Source organism: Anopheles coluzzii, chromosome 3, assembly GCF_943734685.1.
Source record: "Anopheles coluzzii chromosome 3, AcolN3, whole genome shotgun sequence".
NCBI lineage: Eukaryota > Metazoa > Arthropoda > Insecta > Diptera > Culicidae > Anopheles > Anopheles coluzzii.
Genome location: NC_064671.1, coordinates 5,304,819 through 5,331,367, shown reverse-complemented (window position 1 = coordinate 5,331,367; position 26,549 = coordinate 5,304,819). Strand labels below are relative to the sequence as shown.

Below are 26,549 nucleotides of genomic sequence, written 5' to 3'. Positions count from 1 at the left end.
AGCAACGAGTTGAGCAAATATCACCTCCTTCATTTGAAAGATTCATTATTAATTTGACAGTTTGATGGATAAACATATTTGTGGCCATCATCTATCGATCCAGCCCGCCAGAAAAGGATCGTGATTCAGTGATCATCTCTACCCCTCGGTCATCCTTCCCTGCAGCGCATGTAGCGCTCGTTTGCACGGGCGCAAGATGACTCGAACCACGCGCAACCGATTGCAACGGTCGCAGAAACCGGCGCCCAACCTCGTTCGGGACGCATCTTTCGTTGCGGTGATGGCGCGGTTTTAATTGATTCTCTGACATTATATCCGTGCGATAAGCGATAAATTTTTACATAATCAGCACTTATAAACGATGACTTTTATTGATGAAATCGCGCTGTCGACGTGTGGACGGGACGCGCGCGATGATAGTGTGCAAGCGAGTGCAATGGATTTCATGATGCGCCCCGATGCTGCCGATGCTTATCATCGATCTTATGGAAAGCACTATTTTATGCTACTGTATGCTCTGGCTTTTGCGTGGATGGAATCGAGTGAGTTTAATTGCAAACATTTAAAACACTTTTATTGTCTTTGGGATTGTGCTGGCCTAGATCTGGGTCAGTAGGGTATAGAAATTAACTTTTACGTGTAGCATGAAGCATATAAAATAGCTCTTTATTTTTTTAATATCAGCTAAAAACTGCATAACGGCCAAACGGAGCACGAGATAGCGTGTTTGAGCAATTTTTCCAATTTGAAAGATAGAATCCCCCTTGAACGTTAAAAACATCGCAAACCTCATCGCGATGTTTTTACAATATTTATGTAGTTTTGGATGATATTTTATTCATTTTGCTTCTTGCATCTCGCATATTTATTAAAATTTGTGAAAAATAATCTGCATCATCACAAGTATCCATTTTACTTCTGATTTCAATTGTTCTCTTTCGCATAATTTTCGTTTGCATTCCCTTCGTGACCGTAGCTCCATCCCGTTGTGCCACAGTTTGACAGCACAAACATAGAACTGAGGAAAAAAACAAGTAAAAGAATTCGTTTGCCGCCTGTTTGTGTCTCGGCTGCTGCTCGACCGCAAAACGACACTTTTCGCAGTGAAATAAGTCCACAACCGTGTAAAAAACACCCCCAAAGAGCTCTAACGAGTGCGCCGTACAGTTCCGCTTGTGGTTACCGTGGAGTACAGACACAATGGCCGATGGTAAGTGTGTGTGTGCGCCGGATCGCAGCCCCTATCCAGTGCGAACCGGCATTGTGAGGTTAGGTAGCGCGCGGAACAACAAACGCTTTTCGGGCGCTCATTCCGTTCCCCGTGGTAATGCTTTTTCTGTTGTAGGCACGCCGGACGATCTGTGGACACCGTACAAATGTCTGCTAAACAACGTCGAAACCTATCTGCTTCCATCGACCGACCAGGCCGACACGACGCACGCCGTCGCGCTGGAAGCGTTGCTCCGCAAGCACAAGCAAAACTTTCTCTCGCTGCTGAAAAACCCACCCAAGAACGGGAAATGCCGGGAGGCGATCAAACAGGGCATCACCGAGGGCATCACGCTGCCCGAGTTCGGTCACACCATCCTGTCCAAAGAGCTGGTCGACGAGAGCATCATCCTGTCGGACATGTTCGACATGAACGAGTATGTGGCGCTGGAGCTGCTGTGCACCTCGCAGCAGCAAACCATCAACCATCCGGGACTGACGCGCGGACTGGTAGCGGTGCTGCTGTACTACGACGGGCGCAAGTCGCTCGTGGCCAGCCTGAAGCAGCTGCTCAAATCGCGTGCCGGCGTGTCGTGGTGCACGGACGCGCCGCCGGAAGTGACACAGATCGTGACCAACTACACCGACGGGCTGGTGGCGGACGGTTTGCTTGAGCGCATCATCGATCTGCTGCAGGAGCTGGACATCACCAAGGAGCTCGACATACTGACGACGAACCGTGCGCTGGGGCCGCCGCGCCACCATCGGCAGGTGCTGGATTTGTTCGAGGAAATCCGGCTGCTGCTGGCCCAGTGCATCTACTACTACGCCGCCCAGTCCGGGCTACCGAGGGGCGTAACGATGAAGCTGGTGCAGTTCCTGCGTGGGTACAAGTGCACGGAATCGAGCGGCGGCATCGATGACGTGACGGTCACGCTGCAGATGGGCCTGCTGTACGCGTTGGATTTGAGCGTACTGCAGCGGAGAGAGGACGGCGAGGAGCTGGTCCGCAAGCTGCCCATGATCAAGGACGATCTGTACATCGACTTCCTGATGGACGCCCTGTCGAACAGCTGGGAAAACGATGGTCTGCACGCGCTGACACTGTTCGCGTTTGGGCTGTCCATTGCGACACTTCGACTAGCGCCGCAAACGCTCGTGCAGGATGCTTCGAAAATGATCGACCAGGACGAGCTGCTCGTGAACGGAGCGCTGCAGGGGAAGGTGTTCGACTTCCTGTACTACACCTTCCTCGACAGTGAACTCGTCTTCGACACGGAGTTCTTCTACCGCCGGCTACACACGCTGTTTGCCGACTTTATCGAGCTGATGCACTCCAAGGTGACGGAGCTGCGTGGCCGAGCGGACGAAACGGCCCGAACGGTGCAGGTCTACCAGCAGCAGGGCATCGAGCCGCCGGCCAACCTGTGCAGGAACTTCGAAATGCTGCTCCTCTCGGTCGGGAAGTTCTACGCCAACGATCGGTTGCATCTGAACCTCAGCATGGAGTACTGGGGCCCGACCGAGTTCGCCCACGGCCTCCAGGGACACCGAGTGTCATCCCGCTCGGTGTGCCTGTTCAAGTTCATTCGGCTCGCGGGTGAACTGCTGCCACCGACGCTCTTCATTCCCTACCTCAAGATGCTGTCCGGGCTTAGCTGCAACGTGCAGGCCGCCCGGAGCGCGTTCAACCTGCTCAAGCAGGGCAGTGCCTACTCCGGCAGCAGCACCGTCTCGTGGGACCACTTTTTCAACTCGCTCAGCGAGTACTACTTCAATCTGCGCCAGGAGCAGAACCCGCAGTCGGAAACGGTGTACCGCAATCGTATGATCTGCAAAAGCATCAGCCCGCAGGAAATTCTCGGCCTGCAGGCTGTGCTGCAGGTGGTGCAAGCGGTCGCCAAACACGACGAGCTGTCTCGCATCGCGCTGTGTGAAAGTGACAAATGGGCGCCACTGAACGTGCTGGTTGGGCTGATCAGCTGTTCCGTGCCCATTCAACTGAAGGCGGAAATCGTGCGCACCCTTGCGTCGCTGGCCGGAAGCTTAGAGAATGCGATCAAGCTGTGGCACAACCTGGAAGACTCGCAGATCGTTAATACGATCCCATCGACGAGCAACTTCAAAACGCGTGGCGTGATTTCCGAGCTGGAAGAGGTTGAAAGTCGCAACGAAACGTTCCCACTCACGCAGGCCATGCTCGATCTGCTCGCCTCGCTCATGAGGACCGCCATTCCGGACGATCTGGGTGAGGGATCACGTGCGCCCGGCATCCATCCGTACCTTTCGTACGTGGTCAACACTGTGCTGCTGCGACTGTTTAGCCGTAACTACAAGGACGGTGCGGAAAAGTGGCAGCTGGCACAGAAGTGTCTCCAAATCGTGCACATGTTTGTGAACGGCTTCAACTTTAACCCTGCCAACGCCAATCAGATGAGGGAGCTGAAGGAGGGCCGCACGCCACCGGCCTACCGGATTATGCTGCAGCTCAACACAAAGTCCGATCTGCTGCGCTTCATTCTGCACATTATCGATGAGTCGATCGTGTGCTTTGACTCGTACACACCGTTCCCCGGGAAGAGTTCCCTCGAGGCCGCATCGCTGCTGTGTCTGCAGATCATTGAAAAGGCGCTGAACCTGCAGGAAGATTTCTTCAACATGCATCTCAGCACACCGAGCCCGGTGAATCTGAACGGCATCAACAAGCTGCTGCTGGGGGTGAATCCCCGCAGCGGCACGGCCAATCACATGCTGAACATAATGAAGCACATCACGTACAGTACGTGGCTGCCAGGGAATAGCCTGGTGGCGTTGCGTATCCTTTCGATCATCATGACGCTGCCGGACGTGAACCAGCTAATACTCGGCCTGGTGACCCAAACCGATGAGCTGAAGAACGAGATACGGCAAGGCTTTGTGGAGTGTTTGGAGGCCGATTTGAACGTATCGGAGGAGGCGGAACCGTTGCCACTGTTGGAACAGCTGAACGATACGGCCTGGGTGATGGGCGTTGGACCGATGGAGGACGAAGCATCGTCCAAGAGCACCAACGAATCGTTCATCACGACAAGCATCAAAGGCGCGGTCATACAGTTGATTCAGGAGTGCTTGCAGCAGCCCGTCGTGCCGAACCTGGCCCACTATCTGCTAGGGTTCGATCTGGGGAAGGATCTGCATCTGACCAGCTTGCAGCAACCGGGCATCATGAACTTCCCGAGCCACTGTTCGAAATCGCTCATCACGCTGCTGGACAAACATTTGGAGGTAAGTCGTTTGTTTTCATTTTTGTCAAAAATCAAAAATAATAATTATATTCCTGTATTTTAGCATTTACGAACCGGAAACGCACTGTCGACGAGCTACAACAAGCTGATGGAGTACGCCTATCGACTGCTGTACCAAATTTGCCGCAACTATCACACCTCGGAAGTGTTTCTGCGCTTTTTGCGCTCGTGCAACGATTTCCTTTGCCGGCACACGACGTCATTGCCCTTCCCGGATGCGAAAAATCCGTTCCTGCTGAACCAGATGACCTTCCTGCTGAAAGCGATCGTAATCGAGCTGAAGCTGACCAGTGAGCGCAACCAAGCGACGCAGTTCGAAACGATTTGCAAAATTCTGCTCAAAATCATCAACACTCCAACGGTCGATCCGGTGACGTCTGGGCTGGGCGATTACTACACCAACACGAACATAAGCTTCTCGATCAATGCCACCGCCGACATGTCGACGACAGCAATCGCGGCCACGAAGGAATCGAGCGAAACGGCCAAGCGACTGCTGTGCATTCTGCTCGACTGTGTCGATTTCACCATCAAGCAGCTGGAGGAACCGCAGTGGAACTACTTCAACGGTACGGTACTGCACGAGCTGCTGCAAAGTTGCGAAATGCCCGTCACGCTCAAAGCTCGCATGCGGCTGATCGATACGCGCAAGCTGCAGGACGTTCTGCGCGACGAGCTCGACTCGATACAATCGATCGCAACCGGCCAGCGGGCGCACATCGTGCAGGAAATTAAGACGATCCTGAAGTACGCGGTGGACCTGAACACGCAGCGCAGCCTGTGCGCTTCGACGATAAAGTTCCTGGAGGCGTGGGGCCAGGTGGCGGAGGTGCTGGTATGCGTTACGCCCACCATGATCATGTCCCTCGACACGAAGCAGATCATCATCACGGAGATACTGCAGATAATGCTGAGCAAGGCGGTGCCGAACCAAATCATCCCCGAGCTGGGCAACATTGCGTCGTCCACCATTTCGCTGCTGATGGTGAATTTGCGCAGCTGCTTCCTGCTCAAATCGGAACAGATGTCACTGCACATGCTGTCCGAGCGGCATCAGAATGGCAGCATGAACGGAACGAGTCTGCTTTCCACCGGTGGCAGGAATGGGTTGAATGGTGAAATGAACAGCACCGCCCACCAGCGGCAGGAGGGCGCGTACGTCTATCTGGAGCGTGCGAATGCGCTGAGCTTGAAGTTTATTCTGAAAAACATTCTCGACTGGCTGCTGATCAGCAGCGACGGGTCGCCACAGTTGAAGATGAACCTGTACGTCGCGCTGCTCAACTACATGTACATTATCAAGGGCAATCGGGACAGTCTCGAGCGAAGTGAGAAGCTTGACAGCGATAAGGACGACGGTGGTTCGTTCCTGAACCGAACGATTAGCAACGCGGGCCGCAAACCGTACGGCACGGAGACGGAGGACTACAAGCACCTGAACATGATAATGGACATATTCAACTCGTTCGGGGACAGCTTGATCGACGTGATCTGCCAGGACTGTACGACCGGGCACGATATCTGCAAAATGCTGGCCATGTCCTGTCTCGATATGCTGCTGAGCATGGACGCATCGATCGATATAGTGGAGTTTATCGCCCGGCACGGCTATCTTTCGCACATCATCAACAGTCTGCTGAAGAAGGATGGCGACCTGTGCCACATCCTGCAGACCAATCCGAGCACGTTCCGCGCGCTGTACGTGTACGAGTCGAAGATGGCTCTCTTGACGCGTCTCGCCCGCTGCCAGATCGGTGCGCGAATGCTGCTGGAAGAGCACATCCTTGGAGTGCTCGGAAGCATGAAGGTGTACGATCTGCACCCCGATGTGCAGATCCTGAACAGCGGCAGCATACAGCAGCAGTCGTACGCTTCGGCCATGGCAGTGGCAGCTGCAGCAGCGTCCGCCTCATTGTCCTCCTCGTTCATCCCGCCGGTGGAAGCACGGTTTCAGCAGATCCTGTTTCCCGCGCTGAACCTTTGCGATGCGATCCTGTCGACGCTGGGCCACGAGAACAACTCCGCACTGAGCCAGATCATTCACTTCTTCCTGTCGCATAGCGATATGATTGAAACGGTGTTGCGGGCGGGCTCGCCGAGCATGAATTTGGGACTGCTGAAGGAGCTGGCCGGCATCACGAACCTAATCGCCCGGTCGGCGAATCAGGAAATTTACGAACTAACCGACCCGAACGCAAACCAAGCCTTCGGTATGCAGCTGTACCGGATGCAGAAGTTCATGTTGGCGCTGCTGCCCCGCTTCATCGTTTCGGAGCAGACGCTGAAGGAGCTGCACCAAAGCAGCATGATCGTGCAACCGTACGCGAGCGGTGGAATGGGCATTAGTAGCAGCGTAAACTACGGCGGCTCACTCAACAACAACCCGGCGGGAGGGAATGACCATAAGCAACGCTCGCAGCACGTGAAATACTTCCTCGAGGTGGCCGCCAACCTTGCCCTGTACACACGCAACTGCATTTCGAACCACGTGGTCGACCATCGGACGATAAATGTACTGTTTTCGCCACACTACAACGCGGATGGTACGACAGCTGGGGCAGGCGCGGCAACGCCCACCAAAACAATCGGTTCTGGGGCTGGATCGACCGCTTTGCTGCGTCAGGATACGTACCGGTCGGCGACGGAAACATCGTCGTCGGATGTGCCGCACAGCTTGTACGTCGTGATTACGCAGCTCCGGTGTACGGTGGAGTTTTACCATAAGGAGCGAAACGTGCTGGAAAGCCTACAGCAACAGCGCAACTCACTGCCGAGTATCGATTTAGATAAAAATAGTAAGTACAGCTTGGCAAAGGCTCGTGAAGCAAGTTTGAAATTACAATGCTTTGTTCTCTTTGCAGTTCAATTACAATTTAATCTGCTAACTGAGCGTGTAACGGCGAAGCAGGAAGAACTGCAGCGAAGTGTGTTCATCATCGAGCACTATCTGTACATCCTGTGGGCGCATCTGGACTTTTTCATGCTGCGCGTCCTGCCCGTAAACAATCGCGTCGGAAGCTCTTCCTTTACCGGGCACAGTGAGTCATTTTGATTTTTACCGTTTGAAAACCCTCCATAACTAATGTTTGTCCTATGTTTGCAGACTTCCAATCCGACAAAACGGATTCCAGCTGGCGGGTGTCGAACGAGGACATTATCGCGCTGAAAAAGACGCTCATCGGCGTGTTTAACGAAACGTTCTGCAAGCAGCTGATCGAGATGGAGCAGAAACAATCGGAGAAGGGTTTTGTGGTGTCATTTATTAGACGAATTAAACAATCCATTCAGTTTGTGCCAGTCAAGTGAGAACAGCCGGATAAGCGGGATCGCGTTGCACGCGTGCGGCGAAATTCAACGAACGTACGGGAATCAGTATAGCGAGTAAGCTGACCTTATGGAATGATGTTTTTTTTCTTTATTTCCCAACGTAGCTATTGGTACGAATCGAGCGCCACAGTTAGCGAAGGTTTAATTGTACTATAAGTAAATAAAATGTTCAGATAATGAGAGAAAGTTTGCGGTTTTTTAAAGGAATCAAGAGAAAGTAGCCAAATTTCAACGAATTCAGCGCGCTGTGAAAAGTTAACGGAAATATTTCAAACTCGTTTCAAGCGGTTGTCCATGGCCAACTCCTCAACCCACCACTTTGAACGTAGTCAATTTCCAAACCCCCCGCTACACCCTACTCCACCGAAGGCAGAGCAAAAACAGATTTCACGAGCTCCAAATCGGTGCGATTTTCCGTCGCTGGCGAGCGTTTTTGTAAGTGGTTGGGAGGGTTTTTGAGGGTTCAAGATGGCCGCCAAAAAGCTTGCGCTGGTGTGCGATTGTGTTGGTGGACCAAAATTAAATAACCAAAAAATAATTACATTTTGCCACTCCTCCACCTCACCCTCATTGACCCCACGGGGTCCTTCATTTCATATGTGTGCCATATTATCATCTTCGCTCGACTGTCTCACTTGCTATTGCATCAGCATCAGCCGGTAGTACCTTTTCATTTATTGTCTTCATTCGCTGGTGACCTTACCGCTGAGGGAATCGAGTAAAGCCGGTAAAGCACTTTTAACGGCTATGCCTGGCCACATTCTCGCGCTGCTGAACGCGTGCGGCCGATTTGAACGACGATCCTATGCGTTGCACAGTAATCCAAACCCTTTCAGATTTTGATAAAATAACACGTGTACCGATTTTCTATTGAATGATATCATATAAAATAATCAACAAAACTGAGCACTTTTAATTCACATCAGCTTCACGATTTGTTTCCATTGTTTCACGCGTCTACATGCGCGAAAGAGACGGCACCACAAAATCGAGCGAGAACACATACACCACGGTCACCAACACAACGAAAGGCATATGGTCAAGGGTGGACGAAGCGTTCGAAGTGAAGTGGAAGAGGGGGGGCTCACTTTGAAACGAGCACGAATAGGCAAGTAAAGGGACGGGTAGAGAAAATGAGCGAGATGCAGCAATATTCGAATGTCAAAACCGCTCACCATGTTGTACGGGCCAAACACACGCCCAACTGTCAACGCCGCAAGCGAGCCGTACAGTTTTTTTATATTGTTCCATCTTTTCCCCCATTTCGCGCTGCATTTGGTGTTCGGTCCGCGAAGAAAAACGCACAGCAAACGGTAGCAGCGAGCCCGAGAGCTGTGCCACACTACCGTGGGAACGGCAGCATCACAGGATTCACCGTGCCAGAGACCAACAGAAGTGCATTCGCTTGTTCCTGCAGAGGAAAGCCAACAAGCCCCAGCGAGCACTCGAGCGAAAGCTGGGAAGAAAGGAGGGAGAATAGACAACAACAAAAAAATCCCGTGACCGTGAACGGCCGTGATCCGTCGGCCGCTGGTTATCGCGGAAAATCTTCGTGCCGCCCTGCTCGTGATCGCCTGGTGAACAGGTTGCGTTATTTCCATTTTCCTCTCGGTGTGTGCGTGTGTGTGTGTGTGGGTGAATTGCCGTTTTTTGCAACATCTCGCTAAAGGTGAAACGAGTGCTACTGGGGTCGACGGGAGATTGCACACATTGCAATCGCAGCAACCTGTTTTTCCACCCCACTTTCGGCTTGGGCTGGGGCCCGGGGGGGGGGGAAACCAATAAGCGCAAACCCGCCCGTGATAGTGAAAATGATAGTGCACGCAACGACGACGATGATGCTTCTGGTGTTTTCCGCCGCTACTGGTTGCCGTAATACCGTCGTCGTCCCGGCCGCGCACCGCCGCCGTTACCGATGAGCGGGGAAAAGGCGCTTGAAGGAAAGCTCGAGGCTGAACGATAGCATCCTCGGCCGGACGGGGGAGGCAGGTGATCGGCTGGTGTGTTGCATCGACGCGGTTTTCGTCGCCCATCGTAGCAAACGCTGCTGGGTGGTGGTGCACTGTGTAAGTGTGTGAGTGCATTGTATGTGTGTGTGATTGTTCGTCTCATCCGTGTCATTTGAAGCGCGCGAGCAAGCGGAAAAGCCGAAAAGTGGAAAATATCATCATCTTCATTATCGGTCAAAAGAGAGGGAGAGAGAGGGTGCGAGGTGACAGCAGCATAAAGCAATAAATGTGGCCGTTTTGTGGGTGTGTTTTTTTGGTGAAGCTCGAAGTGCAGTGAAAATACGCTAACTAGAGAAAACCTCCCTCCGCCGTCAACGGGGAAAAAACGGCGAAGAAAAGGAAACAAACGCAGCGGAAAGCATAATTTTGGGGGAAAATCACACCACCACCAACGCCGCCGCCGCCGCATACATACATACACGTACACACACACACGCGAGCGCATAGCAGCATTTTCGCGGTCGGTTTCGGGTTTGCGGCACTATGCAGTGCCTAACGGAGCGTCCAGATTTTCACCGAGGGCTGCAATACCAACACCACCACCAACAGGTAGGTCCACTAACGGGGCAGTTGAGGTAGGGCGCAATTAGGGGGCGTTGTAGATTTTTTTCCTTCTTCTTTCTCCCACCCGGGTTACATCTCGCCGTAGGAAACGGTCACATTAAAACTCAGCCTTGAGTGCGTTTATCCTTCCTTTCCACCAGCTCGCAGCACAGATTTAGACACTGCGAGAGCCAGTGTGTTATACCTTCCCTGGCTCCCTTCTCCCCCCCAACAACCCACTACCCCTTTCGTGCACCGAGCTTCGATGCCCGGGGCGTAAAAGAAATTTCCACATGATTGTGAATTGTGCAAGCGACGACGACGATGACGACGACGTGCGGTTGCCGTGCTGCGGTGGGTACGATTTTCTGTCAACTCGGGCACATCGCACAGAACCAAGCAGTCAACCCCGGGTGACATCGGTTGCTGTGTAGCAACCGGTGCTGCTGTACCGCCCAGGTCGTTTCATGGCTTGCCCTGAGACTCGTCACCATTCTCTATCCCGCGCCTCGGCCCTGCTCGTGTGGTGGTGTTTAATTAAAGGAAGGGTGGGGGGTGAGATTATACTCTCCACCTGCTGCAAAACCGACTCAACCCAACCGCCGACCTCATTTAGCATACCCCAAGGTTCCACCGCCCCCGTCGGTGTGTTGTCACAGCATCAGCAGCGAAGGTGGTTTCACTTTTTGTGTGTCTGTTTCTACGACCAGGTCAGCATGGTGAGCTTTTTCTTATCTTTCTGCATGAGCCTGCTGCTGCCTCCTCACGAGCAGAAGATTTTACTCACCATCCTCCCCCACCCATGTGGGTCGGTCGGTCGGTCGGTGTCGGTCTTTAACTTTTCTCGGTAGCCGTGGCGACATATGTAGTAGAGCCCCCAACGCACGCTGCTAACTAGAACCGGCTGCAGGGCTGCCTTGATGTGTGTTTGTGATTCACCTTCAGCCCTCAGCGCTTCCTGGTATATGTACTGTAAGGGGCGGGTGGTGGGTTGTGCGATTGTTTTGAGCCCGAGGGTTGGTGGAAAGAACGAGAGAGAGAGAGAAGGGCATGTGAATAATCACTTAGAACATGTTACCATAATCAGACACCGAGAAGCGAGAAACCGCGTGGGCCGGGTGTGTGTGTGTATGTTTACATAATCCCCATCGATGACGGTGGAGAATATTCGAACCAGTCGATGATTAGCACATTTTTTTCACCCCCCCCATTTCATCCCCCCTCGTGCTACCTTTCTTTGGTGGGTGGTTTTGGACAAAGGAAAACTGCGTTCTAATTTTTCGCTCAGCTCGCTGTTGTAGTGGGGCGGAATGATATTGTGCAGAACGGCAAGTCTCGATTAGGGCATTGAGTTTTCATTTTTTCTTTAAAATACAGGGTTTTCCAGGAGTACTCATAGCTGTAGAGCACTTTATTGACTCTTTCTTACAAGAAATGAACTTAATGTAATGGGAATTGGACTATATAGCACCCTTGTTGGACAAATCCAATAAGAATTTCCAACAAGGTTGCCATAGAGTGCGATATCCATCATATGAAGTGCACTTCCCATAAGAAAGAGTCAAGGAAGGTGTCCCACAACTGTGAGAACCCCTGGAGAACCCTGTAAGGTTTACGTAATGTCTACAGTTAGGTTTAAATTGACAGGATTAGTTTTAATCTGAAACATACATAAAAATATGCTTCGTACTGCATCATCATTATCTCTCTGCATGCTCGGGAGCTGTAAAATGTCGTCTAATCATAGGACACACTCGAAGAAATTCCTGTCAATTCACGCTACACGCATGAAGATGTCAATCGCTTCCTCTAATCGCAAGACACACACACACACACTGAACAGCCTCCTTCCGTAGATTAGTTATCAAACCCAAAGCATCTTTCATACAACCCGACCCAAAGTAGGCTTGAAGTACTACTGTCAAAAAACCCTCTCGAAACACACATGATAGCAATAAATGAAAACGAGCGACAGTGTTGCCTTTTTATTGGACCCACGACTTGAGTCACGCTGGACGAGAGAGGACAGATAAGCACAGCCCCGGTGGTAGGGATACTGCTGCCTCCTCCACACCTACCACAACGCGATAATTAAATCTTGTTGCCACTGGAAGTTGCTCACCACCCACCCACCAGGGCCTGTGTTGATCCTGTTTCCGTGTGTTTGGGCAGTGTGGGCCTATCTGTGGCGTCAGAAATATCAGATAGAGAACGGAGAAGAGTCCACAAAACGCCATCCTCCGCCAAGGCACGTTGCACTCGCGCGCAAAGCTAGCTTCCCCCGCCACACAACCACCGCCGAGTCTAGAGCAACAGTAGAAAACATCGCTTCAGAGTTTTTTGTTTCTGCTCCTCCAACCCTACATCGCATCCGGCCACAGGAAGGCGAAGGTTTGAGGGTTTGGAAGCTGTGCAGAGATAGAAAACGGCCCGTGTACACCGTTGTGGTGTGTGTGTGTGTGTGTACAGGAAAGTGTTAATTAAGTTGATCCAAAGTTCAGACGACACGTCCGTTGATCCCGGGGCTCTTTGCCTTTGCACTACTTGTTGACTAACTGCCTACTGGGATGCTTGTCGAAAAACTGTCCCTTTGCTCGATCGGACAGACATCTTCCGGTCACACCGGTTGCGACCCTGTCAATCCAGCACACACACACACACACACCGACGCCCTCTTTCATCGTCAGTCGGTGGGACATGAGGACCTAATTAAATCGCGGTTACTAGTGGTGAGAATAAAAATAAATGAAATCACCGGTTCGTCGGGTGCCACTTATGTCGTGGCCTTTCGTGACTTTCCAAACCAAAAAAACCGAATCTAATACCGAATTCCATTTTACATCACGGCCTACTAGGACCAGCAATCGGTCGGCACCAGGTGTGTGTATGATTGTGTGTGTGTGTGGGGAAGCAGAAGAGAAGAAGGATGGCAAAGTAGGCGAAAAAAAACGGAAACATTGTTTGGGCGACGGTTTGGCGGGCCCCAGTTCAATTACCCGCTCGCTCGCTGACGCACTGCAGTCAAGTGAAATTGGACGGCCACGAAAGTGCCACGAGAACGTCCCGTTGTAGAACGTTTCATCAGGTAGCGCACGGCCCCGACCACCGAAAGGAAGGCCAACATGCAATCTTTAGTGGTTTTGTCCTCGCTCGCCTGGCTTAGATTGCTTTTACGCCCGTCAATAGTTTGTAAAGGAAGCGGCCGCGGCGTGCTTTGTTGGAGAAAAGCAAACCCCCACTTCTCGACTCTCCATCCTCGCCGGTCTCATCCGTGTCACTTCTTTAATATGTTGCCTGCTTTGGTTACATCCCAACCAGAAAAAGGATATTATCTCCTTCTCTCTCTTCCGTATAGTTCGTATAGTGGCTGTTTTCGGTTGCACACCGGGCGCTGTGTGCAGTAGTTCCTGCGAGGCCAAAAGACCACCTCTGGCGCCCCCGGGTTTGAATGGAGAACCGGCGCTGCTGGAAGGGTGGGAGAACATGCTGCTTGCTGACGCTGATGATGTTGATGATGTGGAGGAGTTACATAATCCTTTCGCCGTCAATCGATACGGTTTCGGTTTGGCCCGCTTATTTTCTCTTTGTTGTTGTAATGGGATGCCTCACGCTGGGCGGGGAGGACCCACCGGATATCGGATATTCTTCGGGCCCCGGATTGTTGTGACATCTTGTGACGGCTGGGTGGGGGGGGGGGGGGGGAGGGTGTTTCGTGTGTACCAGCCCCCCCGGAGGCGCACTGGTCGGGCCTCCCGGTGTGATTGGAAGGGGGAGCGGAGATATTGTTTCATTTGCCGCAGTTGGAAATCAATTCTGCCCCCCTGTCTTCCATGTAGCCGGCTTGCCAGAGGCAGAAGCGGAGCCATAACATTGTGTCTGGTTTGTGTGATTCATACTGTCGTCGTGTTGGATAAAAAGGACTGTTTCAATGCTACTTGGGACGTCCTTTCGCTTCCTACAAATGAAAAAAGGGGTAAAAACTAAGAGTATGCTATTTCCTGAAGCGAAATTTCACAATTTGTCTTGGGAATAACGAACAGGCTTAACTGTTTGTTTACCCCGATATGTACACGCGTCCAGATTATTGTATCAGTGCACGGGAATTCGGCCAGCAAATGAGGTACACTCCCAAGTACACCTCAGCCAGCCACCCCATACAGATAAGCGCCACGGTCGGAAGCGCAAAACACATGTTTTTAAAGGGTTTAGTCTCGTCGGCCGGCACGAGTACGTACCATTCCCACTCAGCTGATAAGCTACGCGGGATTTCAAATATGCGTTTGTTTCTACACCGACCCGAACTCTGGGACATTGTGGTGTGGTCTCGCTCGGGGCGCTTGTTGTCGTTTAGTAGTACGATAAAAAGTCAATTAACTCGCTCGAGGGGAGGGAACCAGGTAAACACCGGTACAAACGGGTGTTTTGCTGTGTGCCGTTTTATGTTACCTACACCTGTGGTTACAGTTTTATCCACCAAAGCCTGTGTGTTATCCCAGGCAATAAGTATTGGAGTAGCGGAATTTGGGGCAAGTGTGCCACCTTAAGCATTTCAAGTTATAACTCACTAAAACGTGTTTTTCAAAAGCCGATTTAAATCTCATAACCATTTTACATCTATTTCCTCACTTATAACTGAGTTTCGCTTGAAAAAAGTGCAAACAAAACAGTTTTTGAAGCGTTTTAAAAAGGGTCCAAAAAGACGTTGTTTTTTGGGCTATGGGGCAAGAGTGCCACTCGTATGGGGCAAGAGTGCCACTCGTATGGGGCAAGACGGCCACCTGGTTAAAATAACCGTATTTCTTAGATAATTGGAAATCATTACGTTTGTACCACTAGTGTATGTATTCCTACATGTCTTAAGTCACCAATGAACCCCTTTTCATCACAAACTGTATCGCAATATGGGTTGTTGCTGGTCTGTTTTTCCGGAGTAGAATCCGCTCGTAAAAGCGCACCATACCGCAACACGCTACAACAATGTTTACATTTTTGACAGCTCGCGCCTATGAAAGATGGTGGCACACTTGCCCCAAACAGAGATGGCTCTTTTGCCCCAAAAGTTGTAACTTTTTTGAAATTGAATTTTTCAGTGACAAAAAGAAAGTTTTTTTCAACTAACCCCACAAAAAATTTCACGTTTTCTAGGCTATGCGGTGGTGTAAATATTTTCTGGGTTGATTGTTCGCATGATTTTTAAGAGCTTATTTGGTTGGATTAAAAAATTATAATATTCTGCTCAATTTTGAAACTCAACATAAATCAGTTCAAAACAATGGGAAATATCGATTGATCTATATAAAATTTGGCTCAGTATACCCAGTCATTGGAAAGCAACCAACTGTATACAAAATTGATCATTAAACTAAAGTTTTCAAGGAAAAATGCTTGGTGGCACTCTTGCCCCGTATGGCACACTTGCCCCAAATTCCGCTACACGGCGCATTTGGTTGGAATTTGCTTATCGCGTCTAGACCCTGGAAAATTCCGGTTTACTTGGATAAAATCCTTCTAGGCTGACGAGGGTTTGGAGCAGCGAAGTAGCATTCCCGACGCTTTGTATCGGGTTTTATCAGTAGAATTGGGTCGTCCCAACTCTAAACCCCCCAAAAACCTGTGCCATATCTGGGAGCTGAAGTGCATACAAAAGAAGGGGCAAGTAAGCAGCTGCAAAACTGCACTTCCCTGGGAGATGCATTTGTGTCATTATTAAAAATAGTTATTTCATTCTTCTGTGTGACACCCGATGGTGATGCGGTCGTTCCGTAAAAAACTGAACAATAAATTGTTAGTATCTATTTTAACGATGCTATCACCGAGCACAAAGCGAGCAGCTTATACTATTGAAAGAATGCGACACATCGCACACAGACTGCGACACAGAGTTCGGAATTAGCTGCCATTTAATTATCCGGGCTAGAGAGTAACGTACACTGCAGCGAGGTGGAGGGAGAGACCCTTAGATCAATTACCAACCAGCCCAGACACGGAGTAAGGTCACCCCCGAAAGGAGAAGGAGGGAGAAAACAAAGGTTGAAACCAAATCAACCCGTCCCGAGAAGGTTGTACTGGGTTGAAGAGGGGGGTCACGTGTCCAATTTGCATCGCTCTGCTTAGTACTGAAGTGGTTAGGGGAAGAGAAGGAAGCCATGAAGTTGTAGTTCTTCTAATAAACTTTAGCTTTTTATGGGTGTTGAATTCCCGCCGCTCTGACCTTAGCAACTGTGAGGAAGATGATGATGCGCCTGCCTGTTATCATAGTTCAGTTTCATGTTAATTAACGACAACACACCCCTGCTGGATCAAACTGTTCGTGTGTGTGTGTTTGAACGAGCTTCATTTAATATAGATACGCGTGCTAACTTCCGACGTTCGTTTGGTGATACTACTTGTGTGCATTAAAAAATCCAACACAACATTACCATTAGCCGGGTCGCGCTTAAAGGCCGCATACTGCGATTGCTTGGTTCGACCGCAGCAAGCACACTGGCTCGTCTTATCATATCGCTTTCACCTCAATCTCATCGCCGGCAGCGCCTACTAGTCGAGGCAGGCAGGCAGGCAGACAGAAGCATTACTAAAGCCCTTCGTTCACACCGTGTCGAACGCGCGCCCGCGCGCCAATCGCTCCAATCGGATAATGTAACATTAAATCGCCATTTTCCGACACGTCCTCCAGGCTGCCGGCACTAGATATCCTCCACCTCCTCCCAGACACATGGAAATGGACTGTTAGTCTGCGGCCGCCGAGTCTGTTAAAGCGTTAATAGACGGGGTGGAGACCAACACCAACCTGCCTAAGTCGTTGTTTTTCCCCCCCGTCCTGTCTATTTGTGCCCTATGATGATGAAACCCGATGACGGGTTGACACGCACCTACAATTTTCCGATACATCGCGGTCGTGCCTGTCTCTGCCTACCAACAGGGAAAGTCCAACCCGCGATGTTGTGCCGTGATTTAGGGGAGCACGACACAAGCGCCAGGATGGTGCAAAGGGAAACAATGTTGCCCGATGTGCTTATTAGAATGAGACAATTGATGCTTTAGTATGGTGGGGACTGTTTTAAAAATGCATTTGCGATGTGTGCACTGTTGGTGGTTAAGAGGATAAACACAACTGATGTTGTTGGTTGCATGATCGCTCGATGGTGGGAGGATGTTCCGATGCGGTGTTATCGGGGTTTTTTTTCCCCCGCTAATGCCGTTGTGGATATTCTAGGCATGAAGTTGTCTTGTCACGGATTTCACACGTCTCGCCATTGACACGTGTCGTGTGAGCATCGTCAAATAAACGGCTCAGCAGCTAAAACTTAAAACATTTCCATTTTTCCTATCAAAGTAACCATCTCTTACTTCAAAGCAATGATCCATCCGTCCAATGTACCCTCAATGCTTCACTGCGTATGCTCTGAGTTCCGAAATTTTGCGCTTCCACGCCTTTATCACCAAATGTTGTGTTTGCCTGCTGATATACAGTGTAAATGTTGATTTTATTAATCGTTACGCTTACCGCCGTGATTTTTGCTTCTACTCACCCCATTTTGGTCTATTTCCATGTTCTCTCTCTCACTCACCAAAACCGAACCTGCAGTATCCGTTTGCTGTTGCAACAATTGAAGCGTTGTCGTTGCCGTCATCGTCGTCATCGTGTTTTGTAAAACTGAAACAGCCGTCGTAGAGAAGCGCGTGTTGCGCATCATCGAAATCATCACAACATCCCCGTGAAGCGTGAAGAACAAATTTCCTAGCGAAACTCGACGAAAAACGCCAACAAAACGAACAGAAGAAGAACAAACGGACAGGACCGGACGTGTGCTTAGAGAGGGCAACTGTAGAAACGGGGCATCAACGCGGCAGGAACCATGAGAACGAAACCATTCCTGCTGATACTGACGTGCGTGCTTATGACCACCTTTCTACTGATCCTGTTTGGTTCCGCCGGTCAGCAGAATGATTCGCTCAAGAACATTGTCTCCCAGACGCATCAGCAGTTTCGCAACTTTAAGGTAAGCTTTGGAGCACAAACCCCTTGACGTTACTCAAAATCTCTCTTCCTTTTTTCCCTATCATTGTAGAAAAATCTCCGTGAATCCAATGGTGACCCGCGGCCGGAGGTCGACCCGAAGTATCTCGCCCAGCTCGGCTTCACTCAACCGCTGTACAATGCGAGCGCGAGGGCCAACTTCACCATCGTCACGTACGCCCTGCCGGGGGACATTGCGTCCGCCCTGCTGTACGTCCAGCACGTGGCTATGAAGCTGCCCGCCCAGCCGCTGCTGGTGTACGATCTCGGGCTGGCAGAGGCGGACCTGCACACCCTGCAGGGTTCGTGCAACAGTACCGCGGCCACGCACTGCACTGTGATAACGTACGATATGAGCCGGCTGCCGGCGCACGTGGCCGACCGGAGCATGCACGCGTTTCGGCCGATCATCATCCACGATGCGCTGGCCCGGTCGAAGCTGATCCTGTTCACCGAGAACAGTGTGCGGCTGCGGGGTAGCAGCAATGTGGTGCGCGACTTGGAGGATGTGCGATTGCGGGCGGAAAACAGTACCTCCGGGGTGCTGGGCTGTGCGACGAAGCAGCCAGTAACGAGCCGGACGCATCCGAAGATGTTCGAGTACTTCGAGATTGCGGTGGACAACTTTTACTTCCTGCCGATGACGTCGCTCGAGTTTGTGTTCTTCCGCAACAGTGCGACGGTGAACGAGAAGGTGCTGCTGCCCTGGGTGCGCTGCGCGTTGACGCTGGAGTGCTTGCATCCGATTGGTATGTGGTCGTTCTGTCTGTGTGTGTGTGTTTTTGTGGGAAGCGGTAAAGAATTCCTTTCTTTAAAATGTAATTCCTCCATTGCAGGAGCACAAACCGGTGGCTGCAAGTACAACAAGAAGCCGCTGTACCGGTACTCCGGCTGCCACGAGTACGACACGTGCGCGTTCAACATCATCCTCGGCATGACGTTCGGGTACGACGAGAGCAACTACTCCAACCTGGACCTCGCCAACCTGTACTATCTGGAAACGCTCGAGCAGGCGACCAAGATACTGGAGAATCGGCGCAAAAACATCAGCGACACCTCGGAGCATCCGTTCACGGAGGAGTAAGCGTGTTTGGAGGCCGCGCTGCCCGTCACTGCCCCTTTGTCTGTTGTTGTGGGTACGTCGTACTGAGGTAGATTTTTGTTCATCATACTCTCCACCACCGTCAAAGCAAAACGACCATATAGCGTGTAAAATAGCGCAGGAACGCATTTTTTCCTCGAATTTGATTTTCAGCATTTTCAGAGTGTTCCACCATCCAGCCACGTCACGGTATCTCATCAAATTGTAGGAAATTTCGAACAGATATCGCCGGAAGGGTGGCGGCAAACAAATGCCATACCCACACACACACTCGCTCAGAAAGCAATTTCCAATATTCAATTACGAGCTGCTGCTGAACTGAAGAACACGTTGGACCTTTTTTCGATGAACAATTAATAAGAAATTTCCCAAGGAAATAGGTACGTGATGGTGCGTGATTGCATGCTTGCTCGAAAGCAATCGGCCCACACAGACACACAAGAAAATGGAAAAGAAATAACAAAAAGTATTAATTTTGGGAGCAAAAATGATAACATCACGTCACGAAACCGTGCCCGCAGCAACATATAAAAGCAAAAAGCATTAAAAATACATCACTTGCTGTGGGGGGGGGGAGGCTACCTGTGGGGGGAGGGAAGGGAAGGGTGATACGTAAGCGATATTCAATGTGTGGCTGTAAATACGTTCAAAGCACAACTTCAATTGCACTTGTATCCCCTTAAACGTTGCACATACACACACACAAATTCATAAACACCCACAACCACTTACTTGATAGAAGGCGCGAGGAGGGGATACGGATCTTAAGGTAGGGGAAAATGGGAGAAGGAGTTGCTTATTATTTTGTAAGAATTTTGTTGTGCTTTATAGTTGTTATGATATGCGCGCTGTGTGCGTAGTTTGGTCCATTGTTTCCGTGCAGGAAATATCAATCAATGTGCTTGAGAGTTTGTTTTGCCTCCACTACTCCACGACACGACTCTATGTATTCTCATGTTTGAATTCTTTGGGTGAGCTAAACATACTGTAGCAGATGGAAAAGGGATTCTGTAGCAGAGAGCAGTGACGGATGAATTCAGGAATAGATAGGATTTCTCGCACACGAATCAGCTTACGAGCTTCGGCCAATGCATTGGTCAGTGGTAGTAGAATTTAGGTACGGGTTTTTCTTTCCAATCCATGGGGATGTAATGTGATTTTGGTGCCGTCTTATAGCTTTTTTGTTGTTTTTTGTTGTCCCCTACCCTTGGGAGCGTAGGCAGTAATAATTCGTTCGAACGCGGCTTGAATATGTATATAATTAACTGTATATGCTTTGTATGTACGTTCCCTGCTTTTTTTGTTGCGTTTACTCGTTTACACGTAAGCAAAACGTAAGGCATTGCATTGCGTCTTAAAATGCGATACTATGATAAGAGAATAAATGTGTAAGAACAGGATAGAAAGGTAAAGGTGGTGATAACATCGTGATTAGAGAGCGTGAAGAAAGTCACTGTCGCGGGTTCCAGCTTCCAGGCAGGTACTAAAAGGGAACTGTTTGCAGTAAATGATGCATTGAAAGTACGTGAATTACACTATCGCTAGGAATTACAGACAACATTTGCATCTTTTTTTTTTCTATAAAATCACAGCTATCAAGTGTAGATCGCTCTAAGGAAATGGCTTAAACTGCAGTTTTAAGAGTAGCTGTCGCGCCAAACAGGGAAAACACGGAAAGACAAGGAAGTGGCAAAAAGTTGAACCACTCGTAACGAGGATCGATCGATTGGAATCAGTAAAAGGGATAATGATTAGTTTCTCACTCGTTAGTTGTAACTGCAAACACTGTTTTAAAATGCTTATACCATAAAAACACATCACAAACTCTCAGATCCGCCCCAGCGATAGTCGTCGATCCTCGTCGTCGTATGTCGTCTACACGCATCCTCTCACCCTCCAAAGGATCCTACGTACGTACACCGATTAATTGACAATCATTTTGAACCGTTTCAACACACGCCTCCCAGCGCGTTTCTGCTTCACACTCATGACAGCCGCTACATTGAACAAACCCCACCCCCGGTGCCAGTAGAGCCTCTGTGGTGCAGCATGTAATTAGGGCATGATTTTATCGAAATACTCAACCGATTATGGCTAAACTTCTCGCACGTCGCGTCCGCACAGCTGCTGCATGCTGTAAAATCATACATTCTGTTTGTTTTTTTTTTTCATTAAACATTCATTCTGATAATCATAAAGCACACCCGTTCGTTCTGTTGCTGATTGGTGCGTGTTTGGCTTCTCTTCAGCGATATTATCCTCCCGATAGTAGTGTATAAAGGTGTAGTGAGCGCGCTTTTTTTTTGCTTGCTTGCTTGGGTTGGGGTTTGCTGCCGCCTAAGCGTTTTTGTGCATCAGCATAAGTAATATTGTCTAGTCATGATCGCCCGAACCCGGTTTAGTAAAAGGGCACCACAGATCGCGCATTCCTGCTTTTGAAAAAGGGTTTCATCATCACCAGATATCGTAAGCATTGATTCACATTCACCCTTGTGCGCGCGTGTGTGTGCGTGTGCAATGGTTTTTCGACGATGGATAACAGGTTTACCGGTTTCCTGTGATACATACTAATATTATTGATTGTGGTACCGTCCAGCACACTCCAGCTTAGGAAGAATTCGAGAAGGAAGCGGTGCAGTTCCAGCTGCAATTTTCTTCTCCAACGTTCTTCTATGCGCTTTGCTTTAATGGTTTTATCGTGCTATTGTGCTTTTTTTGTGTTGTTCGAATTTCTTTACTTAAACGCTAAAACTATACAAAAGAAGCGGGGTCCAGGAGATTTACGTCCTTGTGCGAAGAACTCGATTCCGTGTGGGTACTGGTACTGTGCAACTCGTTTATCGTTTTATCGGGACAGGGTGCTCGGAGTTGTGATCGGGAAGTGAATATAAGCCGGAAAGTGTTAGTGTTCTACATCTACTTGATAAACAAAAACGACCAAGCTCTTGTGAGAGGAGGAATATGATAAATGCATAAGTTTTGCGTCATGGTTCGGTTTTGCTGCTACTCACTGCTTTTGCTCCTGTATCGAACAAACAACGTACTGCAATGTGTGGTACATTCGCTATTGAAAAATACTCATAAGGTCCAGTTGCAGAGAAAAAAAAGAAATAGAAGAAACGTAAAAATTGATCCCCAAACCATGAAAACTTACCAACTCGCGTTACGAATGTTACAGGAAAACAGAAGCATTGAATTAGTTTAAAGCCACTAACCCGGGAAAATGCACACATACCATTCAACATATCTACTACTACTACTACTACAACCGACGAAGGTAGACATTACAGTAGTATCACTATTGAACAATGAGCAACAAAGAAGAACAAGACGAAAAAGGAAGAAAATAATAAATAATAAGAACAACATAAAAGCACAGGAAATGTTAATTAAATCAGCTTTAATAATTAAGAGCAAAAAGAAAAGGCAAAACAGTAATAGATTACCGTACCGTGAAAAACTAGCCAAACATACATGCGAACAAAAAGGAAAACTCGAAAGTAATCATTAAAGCGAGCCCCCCGATAAGTGAAAATGACAAACGAAAAGGTTAAAAGCTTAAACGAAACAAACAAGCAAACAAACAAACAAAAAAACATGGAAAAACAAAACCAATAATACCCCCTAAACAATGAATGCGCAAGTTAGATATGTAAGCAAATTTGGTATAGAAGAAAACAGCACCAACACAAAACAGAACGCCCTGGATGGTTTGGATAAGGGCGGGGGAGGTATTAACTTATCGTTAGCATTTACAAACAAAAGTAACGTAAAATCGCAGAAAACAAGAAGAATCTCTTACCAACAGTCTGGCGGAACGATTAAGAGACGATTCTTTGGATTCCCCTGCCGTAAATTTAACCCATGATGATGATGATGATGATGATGTATGTGCGTGTTACACATGTTTTAGCTGCCCCTAGCCAACGTACTATAAAAGAAAAAGTTTATAATCCCTAACACGCACTAGAGAACGAGAGAGGGAGAAAGAGAGAACAAGAAAACGAAAATTAGGCGGACCAGTTTGTTATTAAAGTTTAAAAAGTAAAACAACCCCCCCAAAATGGACGAAAACAGGTGGATAATGAGAGAGGAGGTAAGGTCGGATTTCTAGAATGCTAAGCAGACAGCAACAAAACACCCCCCCCCCCCTCTAAATATACGGATATTTGAAAAAGAAACAGTTTTGGACAACCGAAAACAACGACCGAAGCGTTTCGTTAGCGTAGCTCGATCATCATAAAGGTAGCTTAAAAAAAGGGGAGGAATTAGGTGGGTAGATTAGGAGTAAGATAAGATCATTAACACAAGCAGGAATTGCGATCAGGGTGAACAAAAAAAAAACGCAACTGAACAAAAACAAAAAAGCTAAACTTAAACCAAGCCAAAGCGGAGGGAAGGATATGTGCGAGGTGCAGCAAAGGCGCCTAGCACACGTGTGGACGTGTTGCAGTGCGCGTGCGTCAAAGCCAGTAATAACGTTTAGTAATAGTGGAAGGCGGGATGCGTATCAATTGCGTTTTCCGATCAGTAACGATTTCCGATCGACGTACAATAATTTCTAACCAGGACGAATTATTACGAACAAAATGAATCACCTCGAATGATAGCTTCCTTGGGTATTTGTTTTTTTTTTTAACATTTTAAGAAAGAATTAAGAAAGACCGTCGTGCATGCAAAAGGCGAGTTTCATTGATCCACTATCCATTTAGTTGTGTTTTTGTATATGTGTGTTTAAAACGATACGGTGTTTTCTACTTTCAAAAATGCCATCATGCGATGCTTTTCATATTTAAAATCCAGTTTATTAAAAAAAAAAACAATAAAAGTCATAGGGCTTGTTTTGGAAAGTGGTTCGGAACAACAAAAAAAAAAAAAACAAAACAAACACAACAAGAGACTTGTGCCAGAACGTAGCCACCAGGACCAGGTGCAGTATGCAAGAAGAGTTAGTAAGATCAAAAGTTTGCAGGGAAAGTAGAAAACCTATAACAGAACAGTTTAAAATAATCAAACCACAATAATAAGCTAAAGAAGCAAAAGACGAGAAGCGAGTGATGCAAAAGAGTAGTAAACGAGAACAGAAAACAACAACACACCACAGGAAGAAAAGCTGCTGCTCATGCTGCTGCTGTTGTAGTCTGCTGCGTACTACACAGTAAGTTAATAGTTACTAAGAGTCACGCAAACAAAAATGGAACGCTTTTTTGCATAAAATTTAAACAAAACAAAAGCCCAATGTGCTGTTTTAAGCATATGATTACGTGGAAAATGAAGGCAGAAAAGTGTGCAGCTTCTCTCCTCCAGTTGGTCAAGATCAATACGCTCGCAAACCGGAGAGAGAGAGAGAGCAGAAGTATCGTCATACAACAAGATATAAGCAAGCAAAGCAAAAAGCATTAATTAAGTAATTATTAGCAAAACAAAAAACATTTAAACATAAGCTAAATATGGAAACACTACTTCTACGGGAACTGCAGAGAGAGAGGGACGGAGAAAGGGGGAAAAAGCAGCGTTTGTGAAACATTAAAAGGGGGGTTTGGGTGAAGGCGCTATTTAATAAAATTTAACTACAATTTCTCATTGCCTTTTGGTGTGTAGTGTTTGTTTTTCACTGTATTATCACGTTTTTGTTATCCAATTTAACTTTCTTTCAATTCCTCAGTCAAAGTTGCTCTCTCAGCACTTTTAACAATTCTACTAATCAGTCATCCCTGTCGCTTTGCCATCCGATACATCTCAGAACCCTTGCGTGCCAGCTGGTCCGCCCGCTCATTGCCCAAAATACCACAGTGCGCGTCCACGTGGTTCCACTTGATCTGGATATCGCCCGCACTCAGCTCCCGCTCGAGCTCCATAAAATCGGTCTGGTTTTTCACCGGCCCACCGCTGGCCAGCGTCCAGTTGCGCCGCTTCCAGCCGGGCAGCCACTTGGTGATGGCGTTGATCAGGAACTGTGAGTCCGTGTTAACGACCAACCGCCGGATGCCTTGCTGCCGGGCGAGCCGGATCGCTAGCGAGGCGGCCTGTATTTCACCACAGTTGTTCGTCGCCCGGCCACTGACCGGTTTGGCTGTGTTTCTACAATGAAAGGAACATCGTTGTACTTAACACTCAAACAATTTGGTAACGTTGGAAGACTTACAGTGCATGTCCTTCGGCAAAATACACGCCCAGCCCGGCAACGGCCCTGGCCGTCCCATTGCCCTCGCACGAGCCGTCCGTGTACACGTGCACAAATCCGTCCTCATCCTGCAGGAAGCTGTACTCGCCGTACTTTACCATCTTAGCCACCGCCGAAGGAGCTTTGTCGAGTAGGATGGTTTTCTTCGCCTGCTTGTTAGGCGGTGGAAGTGCTCCGCCAGTCGAGCTCGTAGATGCACTCCGCTTCCCGCTCCAGCTAGGCGCTGTCGGTGTTTTTTTGCTGGTGAGAACACTGCCTCCACCACCACCACCACCATCACGGTTGTTGTCTATAAATGCGTTTGCTTCTGCTTCGGTCGGGAACTTCTTAAATCGAGCACCGGTAAATCCGGTTACCTGTGCCTGGCATTCGGGCCTGGAATGAAAATGGGTCAGCCATTTAGTAAAATACACACACTTTTTACTCCAAGCAATGCTGTTGCGGAGAGATGGTTTACCATGTGGAGAATATGCCCACCTGGCGTCCTTTGGCAACGGCGTAGAAAGGCATCCCCGGTAGTGCACGTAGCCACTGTAGCAGCTGTCTGAGGGACATGCAGCTTGGCAAGGGATCGTAGAAGGCTACGATTCTGAAAGGACTTCCTGGAAACAGCTGGATACGGTTGCCGCCAAAGCTGCTTTGTTTACGTTTATTCAACTGACAGTTCTGCTGACAGTACCCAGGCGACAAGGCAGCAGCTGGACAATGCGTTAACAAGGCGAAGATGTAACGGATTTTTCAAATCGGAGTTTTGTACTTTTTCTCCTTTTTTATTCTATTTCGCATATTTTGCAACTTATGCAATTGACAAAGAAACTTGTGAAACACTTTTTTATGGCATACAGTCAGCTATTATAGATTCAAGACCAAT

The 26,549-nt window shown here is 48.8% G+C and overlaps 3 protein-coding genes across 5 annotated transcripts; 2 read left to right on the top strand and 1 right to left on the bottom strand.

The window, feature by feature from the left end:
• The first annotated feature begins 1,021 nt into the window (after window positions 1-1,021).
• LOC120956904 (nuclear pore complex protein Nup205) lies at window positions 1,022-8,006 on the top strand. Its single transcript, XM_040378714.2, has 5 exons — window positions 1,022-1,210; window positions 1,346-4,473; window positions 4,537-7,288; window positions 7,355-7,531; window positions 7,597-8,006. The coding sequence occupies exons 1-5, from the start codon at window positions 1,201-1,203 to the stop codon at window positions 7,797-7,799; spliced, it is 6,270 nt and encodes a 2,089-aa protein (XP_040234648.2). The 5' UTR covers window positions 1,022-1,200; the 3' UTR covers window positions 7,800-8,006.
• A 1,060-nt stretch (window positions 8,007-9,066) lies between these two features.
• Window positions 9,067-23,646, top strand: LOC120955227 (uncharacterized). 3 transcript variants are annotated; one of them, XR_005751775.2, is made up of 5 exons: window positions 9,067-10,378; window positions 17,961-18,375; window positions 18,445-19,141; window positions 19,229-19,543; window positions 19,648-23,646. XR_005751775.2 is itself a non-coding variant. In XM_040375906.2 (4 exons), exons 2-4 carry the CDS (start codon window positions 18,232-18,234, stop codon window positions 19,474-19,476), a joined length of 1,089 nt encoding a protein of 362 aa, XP_040231840.2. In that variant the 5' UTR covers window positions 9,068-10,378; window positions 17,961-18,231; the 3' UTR covers window positions 19,477-23,646. The 3 variants fall into 3 exon arrangements, 2 of the variants coding, with proteins under 2 accessions (XP_040231840.2, XP_040231841.2); XM_040375906.2 differs by having other exon boundaries at window positions 9,068-10,378; window positions 19,229-23,646; XM_040375907.2 differs by lacking the exon at window positions 9,067-10,378 and adding an exon at window positions 17,177-17,846 and having other exon boundaries at window positions 19,229-23,646.
• LOC120955228 (ribonuclease H1) lies at window positions 21,677-26,331 on the bottom strand. The gene is made up of 3 exons (XM_040375909.2): window positions 26,136-26,331; window positions 25,640-26,053; window positions 21,677-25,575 (listed from the first exon to the last, which is right to left on the bottom strand). Exons 1-3 carry the CDS (start codon window positions 26,231-26,233, stop codon window positions 25,203-25,205), a joined length of 885 nt encoding a protein of 294 aa, XP_040231843.2. The 5' UTR covers window positions 26,234-26,331; the 3' UTR covers window positions 21,677-25,202.
• Window positions 26,332-26,549: the final 218 nt, after the last annotated feature.

What these genes read in the sequence shown, in the direction of transcription:
- LOC120956904 (XM_040378714.2), top strand. An exon ending in TATCGATTTAGATAAAAATA is followed by an intron (nt 7,289 to 7,354) that starts GTAAGTACAGCT and finishes TTCTCTTTGCAG; the next exon opens with TTCAATTACAATTTAATCTG. An exon ending in CTCTTCCTTTACCGGGCACA is followed by an intron (nt 7,532 to 7,596) that starts GTGAGTCATTTT and finishes CTATGTTTGCAG; the next exon opens with ACTTCCAATCCGACAAAACG.
- LOC120955227 (XM_040375906.2), top strand. Translation starts at nt 18,232, where the DNA reads ATGAGAACGAAACCATTCCTGCTGATACTGACGTGCGTGCTTATGACC. An exon ending in AGCAGTTTCGCAACTTTAAG is followed by an intron (nt 18,376 to 18,444) that starts GTAAGCTTTGGA and finishes CTATCATTGTAG; the next exon opens with AAAAATCTCCGTGAATCCAA. An exon ending in GGAGTGCTTGCATCCGATTG is followed by an intron (nt 19,142 to 19,228) that starts GTATGTGGTCGT and finishes CCTCCATTGCAG; the next exon opens with GAGCACAAACCGGTGGCTGC.
- LOC120955228 (XM_040375909.2), bottom strand. Translation starts at nt 26,233, where the DNA reads ATGTCCCTCAGACAGCTGCTACAGTGGCTACGTGCACTACCGGGGATG. An exon ending in GTGGGCATATTCTCCACATG is followed by an intron (nt 26,054 to 26,135) that starts GTAAACCATCTC and finishes TTTTCATTCCAG; the next exon opens with GCCCGAATGCCAGGCACAGG. An exon ending in TTTGCCGAAGGACATGCACT is followed by an intron (nt 25,576 to 25,639) that starts GTAAGTCTTCCA and finishes CTTTCATTGTAG; the next exon opens with AAACACAGCCAAACCGGTCA.